General features: G+C 42.1%; 1 protein-coding gene across 6 annotated transcripts in view; it reads left to right on the forward strand.

Moving 5' to 3' along the window:
- The window catches only part of LTBP1 (latent transforming growth factor beta binding protein 1), a 375,509-nt gene that overhangs the window by 15,415 nt on the left and 338,214 nt on the right, over positions 1–21,880 (forward strand). For all 6 annotated transcript variants that reach the window (XM_073338422.2, XM_073338423.2, XM_073338424.2 and 3 more), the window contains exon 3: positions 18,549–18,837. In XM_073338422.2, coding sequence (XP_073194523.2) covers positions 18,549–18,837 — 289 coding nt within the window. The remainder of the gene's footprint in view (positions 1–18,548; positions 18,838–21,880) is intronic.

Here is a 21,880-nt window from a genome sequence, read left to right on the forward strand (position 1 = left end):
CAGAGCAGCTGGAGTGTATATCCTAGTTTCCCCTTCCTTTGTGGAACCATGCAGTCAGACCTGTAATTACAAAAACATTACATTAGGTGCTCATCCTCCAGCCCCCCACTTTGAAATTTACAGCTCTAATACGCCAACAGTTTTACATGTGTTTAACTTTGGAATTAACCCCATGCTTATTGTCTCCAACAGAACTACTGTACTCATGTGCTTATAGTTAATAGGCATGCAAATGTTTCCAGGATAGGGGCCTGAAAGTATATGTTTTACAGAATTGAAACAGTTCTAAAGACCTTTGTTACTGTTTTAAATAATGTGTACTACATTAATTTATTATATTAAAAGAGTAGAGTAAATATATTGACTAAAATATATTAGAATGGCAGTTTAAATGTAAGTGACTTTTATTGTAGTTGCATTTCCTTTGGTGGTACCAGAGGGAATACAGTGTGTGTATATATATATCAATTGTTGAATTGCAAGAAAAGAGTATTTGATTGGTACTTAGATTATTTTATTGTGAAATATTATAGGAGTTTCAAGGCTTTCTTTCAGTTGATATCACATACTGATACTAGATAACTTTCAAAGCTCTCCTTCCCCATTCTTTAATTATTAAAACAATTGTTTCACATTTAGATCATTATTCACAAGAATACTGTTTGATTAAATGTCTGATTAGAGTGAACATCACATTTTTTCCCTTTTGTATTTCTTCCTTTTGCAGAGTTATGGACTAACATTTCATGCTGAGACTTGGAAGCTTTTTGTTTATTTTGTAATTGAGACCCTTTGACCTCTGTGTTGGGTGTGAGATTCAAATGATCAGGTCTGAGTGCTATAGGGTCTGATACAGATGGTGCAGATATGCTTCTGTTAACCACCTGCTGATATATATAGTGTTCTTGATTCATCACTGCATTATTCCAGTTTTAAACCAGTGTAATTTTCTTGATATTTTTTTTTTAAACCACTATTGTGACCACCAAATTCTGGCTTGACCAATTTAAAGCAGTCACTGTATTTTATAGTGGCTTCTCACAGCCACTTATGGGCCACTCCATAACCCAGAAATAGCTGGAGTACTGAATATTGAGGACATATGTCTTCACCACCAAAACACCCGTCTTCCACTGCCTTCTGCAAAGCCTCATAGAATATTAGGGTTGGAAGGGACCTCAGGAGGTCATCTAGTCCAACTCCCTGCTCAAAGCAGTACCAATCCCCAACTAAATCATCCCAGCCAGGGCTTTGTCAAGCCTGACCTTAAAAACCTCTAAGGAAGGAGATTCCACCACCTCCCTAGGTAATGCATTCCAGTGCTTCACCACCCTCCTAGTGAAAAAGTTTTTCCTAATATCCGACTGTCCTAAATATAAAAGGAAGGGTAAACACCTTTAACATCTGTCCTGGCCAGAGGAAAAACCCTTTCACCTGTAAAGGGTTAAGAAGCTAGGATAACCTCACTGGCACCTGACCAAAATAACCAATGAGGAGACAAGATACTTTCAAAGCTGGAGGGGGGGAGAAACAAAGATTCTCTTGGTCTGTGTGTTGTTTTTTGCAAGGAACAGAAAAGGAATGGAGTCTTAGAACTTAGTAACTAAGCTAGTTAGATATGCGTTAGATTCTGTTTTGTTTAAATGGCTGATAAAATAAGTTGTGCTGAATGGAATGTATATTCCTGTTTTTGTGTCTTTTTGTAACTTAAGGTTTTGCCTAGAGGGATTCTCTGTGTTTTGAATCTGATTCCCCTGATTACCATCCTGATTTTACAGAGGTGATTCTTTTACTTTTTCTTCAATTAAAATTCTTCTTTTAAGTACCTGATTGCTTTTTCATTGTTCTTAATATCCAAGGGTTTGTGTTTGTGTTCACCTATGCAAATTGGTGAGGATTTTTATCAAGCCTTCCCCAGGAAAGGGGGTGTAGGTTTTGGGGGGAAAGACGTTTCCAAGCGGGGTCTTTCCCTGTTACCTATTTGTTAGACGCTTGGTGGTGGCAGCAATAAAGTTCAAGGGTAAAAGGTAAAATAGTTTGTACCTTGGAGAAGTTTTACCCTAAGCTGGTAAAAATAAGCTTAGGGGCTTTTCATGCAGGTCCCCACATCTGTACCCTAAAGTTCAGAGTGGGCAAGGAACCTTGACATGTTTTCTCCGCGTCCCCACTTTGAAAGTATCTTGTCTCCTCATTGGTCATTTTGGTCAGGTGCCAGCGAGGTTATCCTAGCTTCTTAACCTTTTACAGGTGAAAGGGTTTTTCCTCTGGCCAGGAAGGCTTTTAAAGGTGTTTACCCTTCCCTAGGTAACGCATTCCAGTGCTTCACCACCCTCCTCGTGAAAAAGTTTTTCCTAATATCCAACCTAAACCTCCCCCACTGCAACTTGAGACCATTACTCCTTGTTCTGTCGTCAGCTACCACTGAGAACAGAGTAGATTCATCCCCTTTGGAACCCTCTTTCAGGTAGTTGAAAGCAGCTATCAAATCCCCCCTCATTCTTCTCTCCTGCAGACTAAACAATCCCAGTTCCTTCAGCCTCTCCTCAAAAGTCATGTGTTCCGGTCCCCATATCATGCCAGGGGGCTACAAGGGTGAGGAGGGCAGCATAGGACACTTATACCATGCCATTCTGGGAACCTCTACAGAGGAATTCCTGATTGGCTTCTGGCCCCTTTATGCCTCTAGAACCTGATTATTTGTTTTGTATTTCAATGGGACCTAGGGGACCCAGTCATGAATCAGGGCTCCATTGTGCTGGGTGCTGGACAAACACATAATAAAAGATGGTCCCTGTACCAAAGAATTTACAATCTAAATATAAGACAAGAGATAACAGGTGGATACAAAAACAGATGGGGAACGTGTAAGGTAACTATGAGACAAAACTGCTTAGATGAAAAGCAGTGGTCATAGAATACCAGGCCCTTACCCACAGTTGAGTTTTTGTTGGCATCACAGCAGAGGAGTTTTAAAGAAGATTTGAAGGAGAAAAATGAGGTGACTTTACAGTTTTTATCTCTATCTAGGTTTCAGAGTAGCAGCTATGTTAGTCTGTATTTGCAAAAAGAAAAGGAGTACTAGTGGCACCTTAGAGACTAACCAATTTATTTGAGCATAGATAATCTTATTTATGGAAATTCTTGGCATACATCTGAAAGGTTTTTTTGCATAGGATTCCCAAGGTTGTTTTTTTTTATATATATTTTAAATCAATTTTTTAACATTTTAATTAGAGGTTTATTTTTTAAAAAAATCATATTCAATTAATTTTGAAATTGATAATTTATATTAAGGCCTAAACTTATTAAAATTATTTAAATTAAATAGAAAAAGTAATATTAAGCAGTACATATTTGCTGCCAAGTTTTAAAGAAAGTCAGACCACTGAACTGGTAGAAGTCACTGGCTAGGCACCTGCAAATCAGAGTTTTGTGAAGTGCTAAACCAGTTTTTGAGAACAGCCTCTTCTATAGGAGCAACAGAATATTTTCTACATTTCAGTTTATTCAGCGAGTTCAGCTAAATGATTAGTTTATTCAAAGTTAAGGAACCAGTCTGTGTGCTTATAAATCAGGAAAGCTTATTTTCCTCTTCCAATCTATAAATATAAACTAGATGTGAGAGGATGAGATCTACTAATCATGGGCGGTGGGTATAATAGGCCAGGGGAGGCTCAGCCTCCCCAGCGCAGCTGCTGCTGCTGGACCCCTGTTGTGGTTTGGCGGGGGAAGCTTTTAATTATGCTCCACGCAGGTTCTGGGGCAGGTGAGAAGATGGTATGTGCTATTCAGCTTCCTGGGTTCATCAGGCACACAGGAGCCAATTTTTTCCCAGTGCTGGTGGGTGCTCGCGCTACCCTGCGCCCCACCCCGATTCCACCTGCCCTGCCCCCATTCCACCCCTTCCCCAAAGTTCCCACCCCAACTCCGCCCCCTCCATGCCCCTATTGGGCCCCACCCAACGTGCTCAGAAGAGCCCTGAGCTGGCTGGAGCCCCCACAGCCATGCCTCCCCTTCCGCAGACTCCAAGCCACCCTGCAGGAAAATTCAAAAACTCTTCTCTTCTTCTCTCTTCCAGAAGAAGAACTTGAGCTTCTGATATGCCCGATACAGGTATGCCCCTGAGGAGGCGGTATGTTTTACTCGGCATCCCGGCTTCAGTAGTAATCATAGGTGCTGACTCCGTGGATGCTCCGGGGCTCCTCTGGCTGCAGGTGGGGATCAGAGGGTCTCGGGGCTCCTCTGGCCGCAAGGAGTCGGGGAGGATGGAAGGGGCAGAGCCGGGGACTAGCCTCCCTGAAGTGGGGCTCCACCCCCTGTCCATGCTTCTAATTGTAAAATCTTGAAGCAGATGTTGACCAGAAACAATCATTTCAGTACACTAACTACAGATAATACTTCCTTTGTTTAGTCAACTAGTTTTAAATGTAAAACGTGTTAAATGTGCTGGATATAAGAAAAAAAGTTTAAGGTAGTTTTATTTAATAAAAAAACTATAATTGAATTTGAATTTCCATCCAAATAGAGTTTGACACAAATTGCAAATAAAAAATGAATCTAGTAAATAAGAAATGCATCATTAACCATTTTCTAACATACTAATAAATGTATCCTGCAACTAACTGAGTTTTAGGGTCACCATTTTACTTTATATCTCAATGGGCAGTTTTTCTTCTGGTAGTATCCATCTTTTCTCTGGGACCCCCATTTTACAGATTGGGAACTGAAGCCCAAAGAGGCAGAGTGACTCACCAAGGTCACACAGGCAGTCCATGGCAGAGTAGGGAATTGAATTCCCAGGCTAGTGCCCCAAACACTGAGCCATCCTTCCTCTTGAATAATAAAGGTAAAAATCTAAATACATGTAAATTAAGCCATATAATTGCTTATCAATATCATGAATATCAATATCATGAATCCTTTAAGTTAGCAAAAAGAAGCACCAAATTTAATGTAAAAACTGTATTTAATTGCAAATCAACATGTCTTAATAGCTAGCAACAGGCCCACTGCCAGAAATTCCAGACCCCAGGGCTCAATTCTGGGACCGCCCATGCCAGCCTGCGGGGTCCAGTGTTCCCTCTAATTTTTGACAGGCTGTGTGCGCAAAAAAATTATTCTGTGCAAATTGTTATGCTTCTGTGCAAACTTTTGTGTGCACGGTTTCCCCCTGTGCGTGGGGTTTAGGATCTGTGTGTGCACGTACTCGCACACAGCTTAGAGGGAACAGTGGTGGGGTCCCCCAGAGCGGTCTTGTGTGCCTAGGCACCCTGCGGCTCGCCTGGGCAATTTAAAAGGGCCCAGGGCTCCTGGCTACCGCTGCTGTTGCAGCAGTTGCTGGGGTCCCCTGGGCCCTTTTAAATCGCCCGGGCCCTGGGCAATTGCCCCCTTTGCTCTACCCCGCTCTCTCTGTTGGTGGGCCTGGCTGGCAACCTTAGTTTAGGTAAATAACTAAAAAGTACAAATGGAAAACCCGATTAAACTTGATGATTTAAATCCAGTTTTCTTGCTTGTTTATTTAAATCATGATTTTGTGCTGATTAGGCCTCAAGTGGAGTATTGTGTCCAGTTCTGGGCTCCACATTTCAGGAAAGATGTGGACAAATTGGAGAAAGTCCAGAGAAGAGCAACAAAAATGGTTAAAGATATAAAAAACATGACCTAGGAGGGAAAATTTGAAAAAAATGGGTTTGTTTAGTCTGGAAAAGAGAAGACTGAGAGGGGACATGATACCAGTTTTCAAGTACGTTGTAAAAGGTTGGTACAAGGAGAAGGGAGAAAAATTGTTTTTCTTAATCTCTGAGGCCAGAAGCAATGGGCTTAAATTGCAGCAAGGGATGTTTAGGTTGGACATTAGGAAAAACTTTCTAACTGTCAGGGTGGTTAAGCACCGGAATAAACTGCCTAGGGAGGTTGTCTAACTTGCTCTTAAAAATCTCCAATGATGGAGATTCCACAAACACCCCTGTCACGAATGGTCTAGATCAGAGGTGGTCAACCTGTGGCTCTGGAACCACATGTGGCTCTTCAGAAGTTAATATGCGGCTCCTTGCATAGGCGCCAACTCCAGAGCTGGAGCTACAGGTGCCAACTTTCCAGTGTGCTACAGCGTGGTCACGGCTCAAACCCTGGCTCTGCCCCAAGCTCCACCCCACTCCACTCCTTCCTCCCCAAGGCCCTGCCCCTTCCCCTGAGTCTGCTGCACCCTTGCTCCTTCTCTCCTCCCCCCCCCCCCCAGCCTCCTGCACAGCACAGAACAGCTGATCGTGGCAGGCGGGAGGCGCAGGGATGGAGGATTAGGTACTGATTGGCTCTCCTGGGGCCGGAGTGGGGGAGCTGATGTGGGGGCTGCTGATGTGTTACTGTGGCTCTTTGGCAATGCACATTGGTAAATTCTGTCTCCTTCTCAGGCTGGCCATCCCTGGACTAGATAATACTTAGTCCTGCCATGAGTGCAGTGGATTGGACTAGATGACCTCTCGAGGTTCTTTCCAGTCCTATGATTCAAATCAGTGATTTAAATTAATTTTATTTAAATTAATCCATTCTGACTGTAGCGGTATTGATCTTTATAGTTTGCAACTAATGAGACACCCCTATTGCAGGTTTCAGAGTAGCAGCCGTGTTAGTCTGTATCCGCAAAAAGAAAAGGAGTACTTGTGGCACCTTAGAGACTAACAAATGTATTTGACCATAAGCTTTTGTGAGCTACAGCTCACTTCATCGGATGCATTCAGTGGAAAATACAGTGGGGAGATTTATATACACAGAGAACACGAAACAATGGGTGTTATCATACACACTGTAAGGAGAGTGATCAGGTAAGGTGAGCTATTACCAGCAGGAGAGCGGGGGGAACCTTGTGTAGTGATAATCAAGGTGGGCCATTTCCAGCAGTTGAACATCTGAGGAACTGTGTGTGTGTGTGGGGGGGGGGGGAAATAAACACGGGGAAATAGTTTTACTTTGTGTAATGACCCATCCACTCCCAGTCTTTATTCAAGCCTAAGTTAATTGTATCCAATTTGCAAATTAATTCCAATTCAGCAGTCTCTTGATGGAGTCTGTTTTCGAAGTTTTTTTGTTGAAGAATTGCCAGTTTTCGGTCTGTAATCGAGTGACCAAAGAGATTGAAGTGTTCTCTGACTGGTTTTTGAATGTTATAATTCTTGACGTCTGATTTGTGTCCATTTATTCTTTTACATAGAGACTGTCCAGTTTGGCCAACGTACCTGGCGGAGGGGCATTGCTGGTACATGATGGCATATATCACATTGGTTGATGTGCAGGTGAACGAGCCTCTGATAGTGTGGCTGATGTGATTAGGCCCTATGATGGTGTCCCCTGAATAGATATGTGGACACAGTTGGCAACGGGCTTTGTTGCAAGGATAAGTTCCTGGGTTAGTGGTTCTGTTGTGTGGTGTGTGGTTGCTGGTGAGTATTTGCTTCAGGTTGGGGGGCTGTCTGTAAGCAAGGACTGGCCTGTCTCCCAAGATCTGTGAGAGTGATGGGTCGGCCTTCAGGATAGGTTGTAGATCCTTGATGATGCGTTGGGGACTGAAGGTGATGGCTAGCGGTGATTTTCTTTGTTGGGTCTGTCCTGTAGTAAGTAAGTTCTTGGTACTCTTCTGGCTCTGTCAATCTGTTTCTTCACTTCAGCTGGTGGGTATTGTAAGAATGCTTGTTAGAGATCTTGTAGGTGTTTGTCTCTGTCTGAGGGGTTGGAGCAAATGCGGTTGTATCGTAGAGCTTGGCTGTAGACAGTGGATCGTGTGGTGTGGTCTGGATGAAAGCTGGAGGCAAGTAGGTAGGCATAGCGGTCAGTAGGTTTCCGGTATAGGGTGGTGTTTATGTGACCATCGCTTATTAGCACCGTAGTGTCCAGGAAGTGGATCTCTTGTGTGGACTGGTCCAGGCTGAGGTTGATGGTGGGATGGAAATTGTTGAAATCATGGTGGAATTCCTCAAGGGCTTCTTTGCCATGAGTCCAGATGATGAAGATGTCATCAACGTAGCGCAAGTAGAGTAGGGGTATTAGGGGACGAGAGCTGAGGAAGCGTTGTTCTAAGTCAGCCATAAAAATGTTGGCATACTGTGGGGCCATGCGGGTACCCATAGCAGTGCCGCTGATCTGAAGGTATACATTGTCCCCAAATGTGAAATAGTTATGGGTGAGGACAAAGTCACACAGTTCAGCCACCAGGTTTGCCGTGACATTATTGGGGATACTGTTCCTGACGGCTTGTAGTCCATCTTTGTGTGGAATGTTGGTGCAGAGGGCTTCTACATCCATAATGGCTAGGATGGTGTTTTTGGGAAGATCACCGATGGATTGTAGTTTCCTCAGGAAGTCAGTGGTGTCTCGAAGATAGCTGGGAGTGCTGGTAGCGTAGGGCCTGAGGAGGGAGTCTGCATAGCCAGACAATCCTGCTGTCAGGGTGCCAATGCCTGAGATGATGGGGCGTCCAGGATTTCCAGGTTAGAATACCCCAGGTCAGGGTTCCAGGGGTGTGTCTGTGCAGATTTGCAGTATATTTTAGAAAAATAGCAGTAATGATAATTGCTTGAATTAAAACAACTTGCTTGTATCATAATGTTGACTTCAATCAGAATGACAGTTTCTTCTCCCCCTTCCCAAAAAAAAAACCAAACAAAACTGCAGAATGTTGTGTTGTCAGTTACTGTGCTTAGATACATGGCATTCTTTATCTTTCCAGTAAGTTAGGAATAAGTTTGTTGGCAATCAGCTGTGCAAGATTATACCAGTAACTGATGCAAGACTCATTTCTATTTTACAGTCCTTCTCCCAGTAATGAAACTAGAGATCAGTACAGCATCATCCCTATCATGAAACTTCTGCATCCTGGGTATCCATTGGGCCTAAAAATGGGGCCGGGAGAATAATTTGATCCAGAATTGCTCTTTTCTAATGTTATGTATTGGGCATTTAGGTACTACACATTAAAATGCATAGATCGAGAGAGATTCTTTGTTAAGACTGCACATGTACCTCCTTTACTGCACTGCACCAGTAGGCAATGTGGGACACTGGGCACATCAAGGCCAAAAAAGTGCTGTCTGCCTACTTTAACAGAAAATCTACTGAGAGGAAAGTCCTGGGGAGGTAGAAAAGTGAGTTGGGGGCTACTGGAAAAGTAAGATGTTTTGCACCTTCCTTGAAAAAAGAAAACTGGATGAAGGGAAGTCATTTTACTTCTCCCCAGGGATTTTAAAACATAATCCAGGTGCCTGAGATTTGGTGTGTTGTCATATTTTAACCAATAGGTAAAACTTTATTTTTCAGATTAAACAAGTTTAAATAAAACCAAATAGAGTGAGCAGAAACAGTTCATATCATCATAGGATTCACGAAGTGTAAGAGTTATCAGACAACATGGTGGCACAGGCATGTAAACATAAAGAGAAAATTGAAAAATCAAGTGCTTTACAACAAAACTATTAGCATTAAGCTTAGAAAACAGAAACTTGGATTGAACTGGCGTTCATTAGGTACAAAATGAGCACAATTTACATGCTAATGGCACAAGAGAATGTAGCAGGAAAAGCAGCCAAGAGATGTAAGATAAATCAGCTCTGCACTTCAGTTTACCCCTATACCACTCCCTGTACTCTGATGGTAAAATGAATCTCTGGGCAGAAGACCAGCACAAGGCCTTTCCACCACTTTTATCTCACTTCAGCCTAAGGGCCTCAGGCTGGCCCTCTGCAGAATTGTGAATTTCACCCTCCACAAATACGAAATCAGTGTAAAGTTTACTACTTTGCTGCGTATCTTGCCATTTTCTAACTAATTTATACCTGCATTACATTATTATGTACATCACTGCTGAATTTTGGCCCTAGTGCCCAATTTTGCTCTTATTGAAATCAATAGCAAAACTCCCATTGACTTCAAGAGGAGGAATGTTGGTCCCATAGTTTTGCTATCAGATCTGTACTTTAACATTCCACATTTTAGAAACTCAACTTTGTGGAAAACTGGTGTTTAAACACAATAATCACTGCGCATCTAGTTGAAGTTAAATTGTAATAATTAGGTCATATTTGTGGCATGTTGCAGACGCCTGCTTTGGGTATTTATAAAAATAAAGAAGTCACTACTTTTTTTTTTTAATAGTGGGTAAAAGGAGACAATAGACAGTTTTATGATGTATTACAAATGCCCATTTTGTCATGCTATGATCTGATAACAGTCTATGTTGTTGTTCAGTATCTTCAATAAAAGGGCAGCTGGGAGTTGCTGTGTTGACACAATGCAACATTTTTTTAATCTGCTGTTACTGATCACAAAAACAGTTTGACTAAAATTTCTCCCCATAACGTATATTAGACATGCTGCTGCCTCTTCTTGTTTTATAGGAGGCAATGATAGAGTAATGCCGTTTGTTCCACAATGCTTCATATGTTTTATATACAAATTGGAGAAACTCTTTCGATTTATCCTGCTGTAAATGAGATCAGAATCTGGCCTGTATGATTAGAAATCAAAGATTTAAAGAATTTCAAAAATTACTTTCTTAGGTGAAAGAAGTTACTCTGATTTAAAAACAGAGTTCAAATTCTACTTAGTTGTATTAGTGTAAATCTAGAATAACTCCATTCACTTCAGTAGAGTTACTCAGGATTTATGTTTGTGTAGCTGGAGCAGAATTTGGGATGAGGATCCTAATGCTTTCAGTATTTTTGGCAAAATTAGGAATTTGTCATCTGAATTACCATTTCATTTTCTTTTTGAGTATGGTAGGAGTTTTGTTTATATTTTCAGATGTCCTGGTTGATTGTTTTGTTATGTAGGCTGGGGATGTTTTGGGTGGGTTGTTGTCTTAATTTTGTGTGTGTTTTTAAACTTGTTAGAGAACCTAGAGGTTAGGATAGGTGATTTTAATATATTTTAGGTATCAATAGAACACACATTTTCAAGGTTCATAAAATATGACTGATTTTATTTTTTTTTTTTATCCCTGGCTCCTACCCAGAATGGATGATAGATGTCTGTTTCTGTGTCTGCATAACTTTATCAGCTTTTTATAAAGTGTCTATCACCCTAGCATCTGGATGTTGTGCGGGGATTGCAGAAAAATGACATGATCTCTCCAGAGGGGCAACTGTTCTGTTTTACTCTTGGGTTAGCCACTGAGCTCCTATCTACCAACAGGTGTGTTTAATAATGCTCTAGCTATGGAGAAGTAACAGTGTGAGCTTCCCTTTTCCACATGCATTATCTGGTGATTTCTGTTTGCAACTCTCTGATCCCTTATGTCATGATTTGGCAACATGGGTCTATCCATATTAAAAGAGAAACAAAGCAGTATGAAGAAATTTGGCATTTCCTTCATTGAGTGTCTTTTTGAAGGTGCAATACAGTGCAAGTAATTACCCTCTGATTTGCTGAGCTAATGAGTATGACAGTTATCAGTAGTTTCTATTTAATATCTTATGCTGTGTGGAGTGTTAAACAGGTGATGAGGTAGCCATTTTTATATTGTATCAAACAGAATTTCTGAAACTGATAAGCCACATTCTTTGCTTCCTTTTTGTCTAGACACAGGCATTAATTAATATACACAGAAGTCCATTTATCCAGTGGTAGCAGTGTACTTAAAATCATTTCTTAAATTGTAATAAAGGCTTCCAGTGGTGAGACTGATAGATTTTCATTTCTTCATAGCAATGTTGACATAAGGGATTTTAGATGGAAATAGAAGATGATTTGTGTATTGGAATGGTCCAGTTTGGCCATTAGCTGTGCAGTTCCACTTACTTTGTCATTAAACCTCAAGTTTGAAGAATATTGTGGCACGCTTAGCAAGTGTTAGTTCTTCTGGATTTCTCTTTGAGGTCAAAGGTCTGTTTATTCAAAGGTCATGTACATTGGCCAAACCAGACAGTCTCTACACAAAAGAATAAATGGACACAAATCAGACATCAAGAAATGTAACACTCAAAAACCAGTAGGAGACCTTCAATAACAGACTTAAAAGTGGCAATTCTTCAAAAAAAAAAAAAAAAAAAAAAAAAAAACTTCAACGAGAAACTGCAGAACTGGAATTAATTTATAAACTGGACACCATCAAATTAGGCCTGAATAAAGACTGGGAATGGATGTGTCACTACAAAAAGTAATTTTTCCCTCTGCTAATACTCGCACCTTCTTATCAACTGTTGGAAATGGCCGACGTCCACCTTGATTGCATTGGTCTCATTAGCACTACAAACGTAATTTTCCCTCCAACAGACTCCAGTGAGAAACAGCAGAACTGAAATTAATCTGCAAACTAGACACCATTAAATTAGGCTTGAATGAAGACTGGGAGTGGATGAGTCATTACACTAACTAAAAACTATTTCCCCATGCTAATTTTCCCCCTGCTGTTACTCACACCTTCTTGTAAACTGTTTGAAATGGGCCATCCTGATTATCACTACAAAAGTCTTTTTTTTCCCCCCTCCTGCTGATAATAACCCACCTTAATCGATTGGACTCGTTAATAGTTGGTATGGCAACCCCTCACTTTTTCATGTTCTGTGTGTGCGATATGCGTACGCACGCTTGCGCACACACACACACCCTACTGTATATTTCACTACATGTATCTGATGAAGTGGGCTTTTAGCCTACGAAAGCTTATGCTCAAATAAATTTTAGTCTCTAAGGTGCCACAAGTACTCCTCGTTCTTTCCCTCTCTCGATATTCACCCTTTCTTGAGAATAGGCCACTTCCACCTTAATTGAATTGGCCTCATTAGTACTGACCCCCACTTGGTAAGACAACTCCCATCTTTTTGTGTGTGTGTGTATAGACACATACATATACTGCTTACTGTATTTTTCACTCCATGCATCTGATGAAGTGGGTTTTGGCCCATGAAAGCTTTTGCCCAAACAAATTTCTTAGTCTCTAAGGTGGCACATTTCAGAGTAGCAGCCGTGTTAGTCTGTATTCGCAAAAAGAAAAGGAGCCACAAAGGCTCCTCGTTGTTTTTGCTGATACAGACTAACATGGCTACCACTCTGAAACCTATTTAGAGAAGGGTGTTAAAAGGGCTTTGAGAAAACAAATACTCTGTTTCTTTTGTTCTCATTCTTCCATATTTAGGATAAGATTTTCAGAAGCACCAGAGGCACTTGTGCTCCTAAATACCTTTGGTGCTTTTGACAGTCTCCTCTTTAACAAATAATACTGGATTAGAATTAGGAAACTGTACTGAGTTCATAAATTATATATGCAGGCCTTTATATTCAGTTTTGATTTGTGTTCCAGATTCAGAAACATTCTTCACCATGTCTGCCCTCATCTTCCCCAGCCTTCTCATACATCAGAGGTGGGCAAACCACGGCCCGCGGGCCACATCTGGCCTGTGGGACCCTCCTGCCCAGCCCCTGAGCTCCTGGGCTGGGAGGCTCGCCTCTGGCCCCTCCCTCACAGCCTCAGTGAAGCGCAGCACCGGCACAACACTCTGGGTGACCAGGCAGCGCAGTTGCAGAGCCGCGGCCTGACCCAGTGCTCTGGCAGCGTGGCTATAGCTCCACCCAGCCACCGGTGCTCCAGGCAGCGCGGTAAGGGGGCAGGAGGGGTTGGATAGAGAGTTGGGGGTGGTGGTGGGGGTGTGGGTAGGGGTCGGGGTGGTCAGAGGGCAGGGAACAGGGGGGTTGGATAAGGCAGGAGTCCTGGCGGAGGGGCAGTCAGGAATAAGGGGGGTGGGTTGGATGGGGCTGCAGGGGGCAGTCAGGGGTGGGAGGCCTAGGGGTGGTCAGGGACAGGAGCAGGGCGTAGTGGATGGGATAGGAGTCCCGGGGGAGCTGTCGGGGGTGAGAAGCCAGGGGTGGGGTTGGATAGGATGCAGGGGCTGGGCCACGCCTTGCTGTTTGGGGAGACACAGCCTCCCCTAACCGGCCCTCCATATAACTTTGGAAACCCAATATGGCCCTCAGGCCAAAAAGTTTGCCCGCCCCTGTCACATATCATGATGTTTGGGACAGCTGTCTTAGTCCTTTCAACTCACTCTTCTAGCTGTTTCACTACCCATTGTTAGCCCATGGTACTTTTTCTTTCAGTTCCACTTTGCAAGTTCTATTGAAATATTATTGGCAAAAATGCTATTAAAGATTCTAGACTGCATTTTCTAAATATGTAGTATTTTTAATTGGATTGTATAAGATTCACTTCTGCACTGTACACACTAGCAGGTTATTGCTGTTATTGATTATGAATAAGGCTGTGAGTCTGTCAGGGAAGTCATGGATTCTGTGACTTTCTGGGACCTCCATGACTTCTGCAGCAGCCAGCGCGGCTGGCCCAGGGGCCGCCTGAGCAACTTGGGCAGCCCCATGGCCAGCCTCACTGGCGGCTGCTGAGGCAATCTCGGGCCACCGTGCCTCTCTCACCTGCCCCCACCCCAGCAGCAGGAGTTTGGGTGTAGGAGGGGGCTCAGGGCTGGGTCAGGGAGTTGGGGTGTGGGTGAAGGGTGCGGGCTCTGGGCGGCACTTACCTCAGGTGGCTCCCAGGAAGTGGTGATCTGTCCGTTGGCTCCTAGGCAGAGGCATGGCCAGGGGGCTCCACATGCTGCCTCCGCCCCGCGTGCTGGCTCCGCAGCTCCCATTGGCTGGGCTGTGCCTCGCCCCCAAGCACTCAAGATTTAGTCAGGGGTATAAAATATAAGTAATGGACAGGTCATGGGCTGTAAATTTTTGTTTACTGCTCGTGACCTGTCCATGACATTTACTAAAAATATCTGTGACTAAAACCTAGCCTTAATTATGAAACGATAATTTTGGGGATACTGTGGCAAATTAATAAAACCTGAGTCCAGGGGCAAAATGCAACTAAAATATTTAGTCAAGAAGATTTGTTTTTATATTTATTTGTTGCTGTAAATCCTTATGCCAGCTTTCTGAGAGAAGGAAAAAAAATCTCTCCTTTAATCAACCAAAATATAAACAAATGTAACAAACAAATATAAACAAACTTTTTATAAGGGACCATCTTTTTGTTCTCTTTGTATAGTGCTTAGCACAATGTGTCCTGGTCTATGACTGGGATTCCTGTGTGCTACAGTAATACAAATAATAAACAATAACATAATATTTAATGTTATATTCCTCTGGTACCAAACTTTCTTCAGCTATGTAAAGTTCAAGAGGAGAGATGTACCACTGAAGAACATCTTTATTAAAGAAAACAACAATATGGAAGACACAAGTTGAGGTTACATAAAATATTCTGATTCCAACTTAACACTCAGGTGCATGCACCATTAACTGGAAAATTCTCAGTGACTAGCACCCAAACAATCTTAATTTGACCCCACATTTGTTTTAAATATTTTAGGGACCAATCCAACTTTCATGGAAGTTCCAAGGAGTCTTTCCTTTGACTTAAATGGGTATTGGCCCAGGGCCTTGCATATATTTTTTTAACATAAATTTGGATAATTGAATATGCTTGTGTATTTATTCTGTGGTATCAGATTTGATGGTTTGTTATGACCTAAACTGTTCCAATTTTAAAATTGTTAACATAATGTTATAATTTGGTATCAGTTATGTTTAGTCTATGTTTGAAGAATAACTTTCTCTAATGATATTAGGGGTATATAGAATTATTATGCTCAATAAAAAGATAGTAATTTGACTGGGATTACATTCTACAATAATGGGGGCTGTAAGAAATTACCTTTAGATAGATATTTGAATTACATTAAGGTTGTTTTGAATTGTTTAGTGCAATAAATTTTAATTTAATTTAAATTGAATTGTTTTCAGAAGTAGTTGGTGACGCTCATTGAAGTGGGGGATGGGATGTAACGATATGAGTTTTCTGATAGATTCAAACAGAACAGCTCTTTGCTGAATAGACTGCAACGTTGATTGGAAAAATAAGGCACCATCCTTGGGTGCAACACAACAGTTCAAGTAGAAATTACAGGCTTAAAACAAAAAGAAAAGTACATGTTAAGACACCAGAGAAGAGCTGGAGCTGACCAAAAATAGCCAGTATTGCAGAGAAAGAAACCGCTTTCAAATTCTGTGAATACAATATCACCGGTAACACTGCAAAAAAGGAAATCTCTGTTTGCCAGTTGACGTTTGTTGGTTAAATGGGATTGAAATATTCTGGTTTAAGTGGGCTAATGAAAGAGATTACCCACGCAGACCACTAGACTGTTTTGTTGCAACTCTCACATAGCTGGAGATTTGTTATAGGGAGTTTACTGCATCAGGATTAGCACAATTTTCATTAATCATTTTTTCCTCACATAAATTAATTGTTATGGTTAAGCAGGTGTTAGGCTGATGCTGGCTTTGAAAAGCTGTCTGGCATTGCTAACTATTGTAACTAGACATATTGAAAGATCTGTTGAGACAGGAAGGAAGGAAAATGCAGAGATTATGGTATACATTATTTGTCTGAAATTTGAAGACAATATGATTGTTTTAAAAAACAAAACACCAAAAACCCTGCTTTTTAGTTTAGATGGAAATTGTTCCACCAACTTTACTACACATGGCATGAATCTTATTTCAAAAGGGGAAAGAACTGTTTTCTATTTTAGAAGAGACAGTGTTTTGCTTAAAAAGCAAACTACTTTGACAGAAATTGAGCAAAACTATGTCCTCCACCAAAAGATAGGGAAAGTTTCTACTTGCTGATGGTTCAGGAAATCACAGCAAGGAAAAAACTTGGTGATCTTACATGATCGGTAGGATAATGTAACTATACATTTTGTTGCTTTATCTCATTGATTTACAATGCTGCTACTGATTTTATTATTACTATTATGCTCTATAGAAAGTTTTGTTTTTTGTTTTGTTTTTTTTCTTTTAAGGCCAAATTTTGGGCTTATGTGTCTGTAAGGGATGCAGTATATCAGTGGCTCTGTCTTTCCAGACTATGGCACCCCTTTCAGGATTCTGATTTGTCTTGCGTACACTAAAGTGTCCCCTCAATTGAAAATTACTTGCTTACAAAATCAGACATAAAAGCACAAAAGTGACACAGTACACTATTACTGAAAAATTGCTTACTTTCTCATTTTTACCATGTAAATATAAAATAAATTGACTGGAATATAAATATGTGTCCATTTCAGTGTATAGTATATAGAGCAGTATACAAAAAGTCATTGTATGAAATTGTAGTTTATACTGACTTTGCTAGAGCTTTTTATGTATCCTATTGTAAAACTAGGCAAATATCTAGATGAGCTAATGTGCCTGTTGGAAGATGTCTGTGTACTGCCTGGGTATGTGTACCGGGGTTGAGAACCACTGCAGTATATTCTTACTGCCACCTGTACTGGTCCTTCTTTCACTAGGCTGACTGATCCTGATGTATAAGTGGGTGCAGTTTGGGATAGAAGGGAGTGGAGTGATGGACATCAGCTTTGTTTTTGAGGTTGGAGGTAGGCAGCAGGCAGCCACCTCTCAGAGGGTTTGTATACTGCAAGATTTGCAGATACTTGATCGTCTGTTAATGGCTATAGAACAGCTTGGGCCAGGATTTGCAGGGTTGGTTATTTGTTTTCCAAGATGGTATAGATGCATGCAGTTAAAATTTTAGGGAAACGATGTGGTCCAGGAGATTGAGCATGAAGATGAGAACTTGCTTGAGTTATAATCCTGACAGACCTAAATAATCATTTTGATAATGCTAAGAAGCTGGGTTTTGGAGACCGACATTCTCTATCCCCTAGTTCTTTCTCAAGTACTCTATAAATTGTGCCATGTTTGTTCATGGGTATTACATTACTTAGCTCTGATGGAGGTTTTGCTACAGTCTGACACACATGCTTTGAATGTGGTTAAGGATTCATTATTGTGCTTTCTCATCAAGGAAAGCTATTTTCTTGGCAGTGTTGCTAGCTAGTGCTAGGACCACTTTTATGTATACATTTTTTTTTTACACTATGACTATGGCATATGTATGTAAGAGGAGTTTTAGTCTCGGCTTTAGTGAAAGGGAATAGGTGAATCATTTTTAACCTTTCTGTTCCTCATTTTACTGATCTGTGAAATAAGTGGAACAATTTCTAATAGTACTTATGGCATTTTTTTTGGTGCATTGAATATTTATAAAGAGAATCTGGTTCCTTGTGTCAATAATGAAGTTGCATAACTTGCACCAATTTGATATTTAGTGGGTGTGCAAAATGTGTCCAATTTACACGTTAAAAGATGGAAAGCTGGGAAATGAAGCAGAAAGCTACTAACAGGAGGGTATATAATAAAGTAGGCTCCCACAATTTATCTTCTGTTCTGTTCTTTGTTCGTCAGCCTTCTGCCCGTCCTCATGTAAGCACACCCCTTGAATGTCAAATCAATGCGAGTGTCAAATCAATGTGAGTTACACATCTTTACCACATATACAGTTTTTATATCACTGCCGAATTTTGTTTTCAACCTTGAGATTTAATTCTGTCTTTGGGAAACTCAGTAATGTTGCCATTGTACTTTGGGGGAGGGTTTGTTTCCATCATGCTTTGCTTCATCGTTGCTTTCTAAAATGTCTTTTCTTTTTTTCTTAGCTAACTGTTCACCACCATGCCAAAATGGAGGGATGTGTCTGCGACCTCAGCTTTGTGTGTGTAAACCAGGGACGAAAGGTAACTCCTGTGAGGATACTGTCACGCAAGATACTTCTTCCACCGGAGGTCAGGGCCCTGTGGCACCACCGTGGCCAATTCCTCAGCAGGCTGCTCAGCAGACTTTCTCTCAGAAGGTACAGGTTCCACAGAAAGTCAGCCCAGTGGCTCAGATGACGTTCACTCTCAAGCAGAAGCCGCCTGTTGGATTACCTCAGCAACTGCAATCACAGTAAGTTTTCCGCTCATCTTTCTTTTAAAATATATTAGGTTTAGGGAAATGCATAATTTAAAACAAAATATTATTCCTTTTGACTGTCTTTGCAAAGCTGAGAGACTATTTATTAGCTTGGAGATTTTTTCAAAGAGTTGTTGTGTAAAAGCATCATTTATTCTATTCTATTCTATTCTATTCTGTTTTTTATTTTATTTTATTTTAAAAACCTCATTAAGTAGATCCACAGGGCCTTTTATAATATATGGACCGAATCCATTCAATGTATGGGAGAAATGCCATTAAAGTCAATGAACCTGATTCTCTTCTGATTATGATTTTTACACTGATGTCACTATGTTGACTTCAATGGAATTTACTTTTAATTTACACCTGTGTGAGATGAAAATAAGGCCCAAAATGTCATAACTGTTGGAGTTTAATTGAGAACAGAATCCAGCATAGTAGGACTATGCACATGAACAAGGAGAGTAAAATTTGACCTTTACATTGTACTCTGGTTCTTCGTGGCTTTTTCATTTATGATCTTAACGGCTAGAAAAGTTTATTGCTTCTTCATGGTAAGGTTCACAGATCTGTCAGGATGCTTATTTCAGCCTGTTCAGAACATGGGGGCAGAACCTGTCACTGGCAACAGGGGAATTCTCCCCTCCTTAAGTTCCCTCCAGTTTTTTCTGCCTCCACATCGGCTGGTGGCTCAACCAGGCCTCTCTGCTGCAGCACTTTCCTGAGGGAAATGCCAAACTTTATTTACAATGTTTAGATTAACAATTTGGCTCAATAATGTAGCTGTCTAATTCTGTGCTGTGTCTCAGGGCTGTGTTTACCTTTTGGGGAGACTGTCTCCTACACTCTGCTTCCCCTCTGAGGCATGGTGCCCCTGTACGTTTGAGGGAGAACTCTGAGCAGAGAAAACCCAGAGACAAAAGGCATGGTCTGTGTCTCCTGCCTGTTGTGTCTGTTGCTCCTTGGGAGGGTGTAAGAGAGGGATAAGGATTTCCTGTCACACCTAAAAGATTGCTGCTGCTGAGTCACCATGCCCTAATGTCCAGGTTATTGTTTCCATCTTCTGTTTAAGCTGCCATGCCTTGTCACTGCCTCTATTTCTTCCTCCAGCTGTTGTCTAATGAATGAGGAGAAGGACAGCATCCCAGGTGTGGAAGAAATGGCAGGCAGTAAGAGGCCTCTTGGCCCACTGTAAAAGGGGTATGCCTGCCCTGTGGCGCCCTCTGCCTTGATTTCCCTATCACAGATTCTCAGGAATAATCCAGAGGTTTATACTCAATAACACACATCTTTTTTGGGGACTGGTTTATTAACCTAAAACAAATCCAAGGTAGCAGGGCCAAACTATGAAATCGAAAGACTCAAGGAAGCTAGACCTCTTCAGCATGAAAGTGTATTACACTGGGGGGGCTCCAGCTTCGGATTGCTAACCAGCGAGTGATCCTCAGTAGATGTAACTTTAATTCATGGAATATTGTGATGAAATTTGAGAGTTAATCCCCACAAATTCTAGAGCAGAATTTGCAGCTGTGATGGAGGGCAAGGAAGTGACATGGACCTCTTTACAGGCTTCGCTGGATGCGGCAGACTTAGCCATGTGAACAGTGTCCTCTGCCATAGCCATGAGGGGGAGCTCATGGCTCCAAGTATTGAGCCTCCCACAGAGGTCCAGCAAACAATTCAGGACCTGCCCTTTTTGGAACAGACTGCTTCCAAGCTCCGTAGCCTAAAAGACTCACCCCTGTCACACAGAAGAAACATTTTAAGTCCTAGCCCCCTCCACTCTTTTATCGTCCCCAGCCTAGACAGGACTTCTCCAGAAAGGGGGGCAAGAATGGCAGGCGCAAGCCTTGACTAGGCAATCCTCTGACTCTAAGCACGCCTTTTAAGGGTGTGCCCCAGGGGCAATACACCAGTCCAGTAACTGGATTCTTCACCTCGTTTTCTGAACCGTCTGTCCTACTTCTATTGTGCTTGGGTCCAGATAACCTCACATTGCTGGGTTCTCCACACAATAGAAGTGGGATCATTCTCTCCAATTCCACTCCTCCCACTCCCCTTCCCAGTCCCTCTTCAGGTACCCTTCTCACAAGCAACTCCTCATGCAGGAGGTTCCTCAGGAGCTAAGGGGCATTTACTCCCGATATTTCCTAATCCAAAGGGGGTCTCTGACCCATTCTCGACCTGCGAGACCTCAACAGATTCATGAAGAAGTTGAAGTTCAGCATGGTCTCGTTGGCCACCATCATCCCATCCCTGAATCCGGGGGATTGGTAGCCACCTTAGACCTGAAGGATGCATGCTTCGACAAATCGATAGTCCCAGCCCACAGATGCTTTCTCAGGTTCGTAGTGAACTGCAGTCGTTACCAGTTTACAGTCCTCCCCTTCAGCATGTCTGCAGCCCCTCAAGTTTTCACCAAGCGCATGGCAGTCGTAGACACCTTCCTGAGAAAAAGGCAGGTGCTGGTATTCTCATACCTTGACGACTGCTTGGTCAGGGGCCGCTCCACAGTACAAGTGGAACTACATGTCAGCATGCTAAAGTGTACTTTCAACAGGCTGGATCTCCTGCTTAATGTACAGAAATCAACTCTATTCCCTATCCAGAGAATAGAGTTTATCGGGGCAGTGTTGGACTCGGGTCAAGTCAGAGCCTTCTTGCCAGAGTCTTGTTTTCAGACAATGCACGACATCCTAGAAGGCTTCAGGCAGTACCCCACCATTACAGCAAAGAATTGCTTGACGCTCCTTGGTCATATGGGATCTTGTACGTACGTAGTACAACACGTGAGGCTGAGGCTCAGACCTCTCGAGTGCCTGGCTGGCATCAACTTATCGACCTGGCCGCGGCGGTCACATTTCTACCATAAGTTCTTGGGTTTCTCCAATGGTGGATCAGTCCACAGGCAGTGTGCGCAGGAGGTCCCCTTTGGCAAACTGCATCCCTCGCTGTCCCTGGTCACAGACGCATCAAGGATGGGGTGGGGAGCACATCTGGGAGAGCTCAGGACACAGGGCCTTTGGTCCCAAGC

Source organism: Lepidochelys kempii, chromosome 3 (assembly GCF_965140285.1).
Source record: "Lepidochelys kempii isolate rLepKem1 chromosome 3, rLepKem1.hap1, whole genome shotgun sequence".
Classification (NCBI taxonomy): domain Eukaryota; kingdom Metazoa; phylum Chordata; order Testudines; family Cheloniidae; genus Lepidochelys; species Lepidochelys kempii.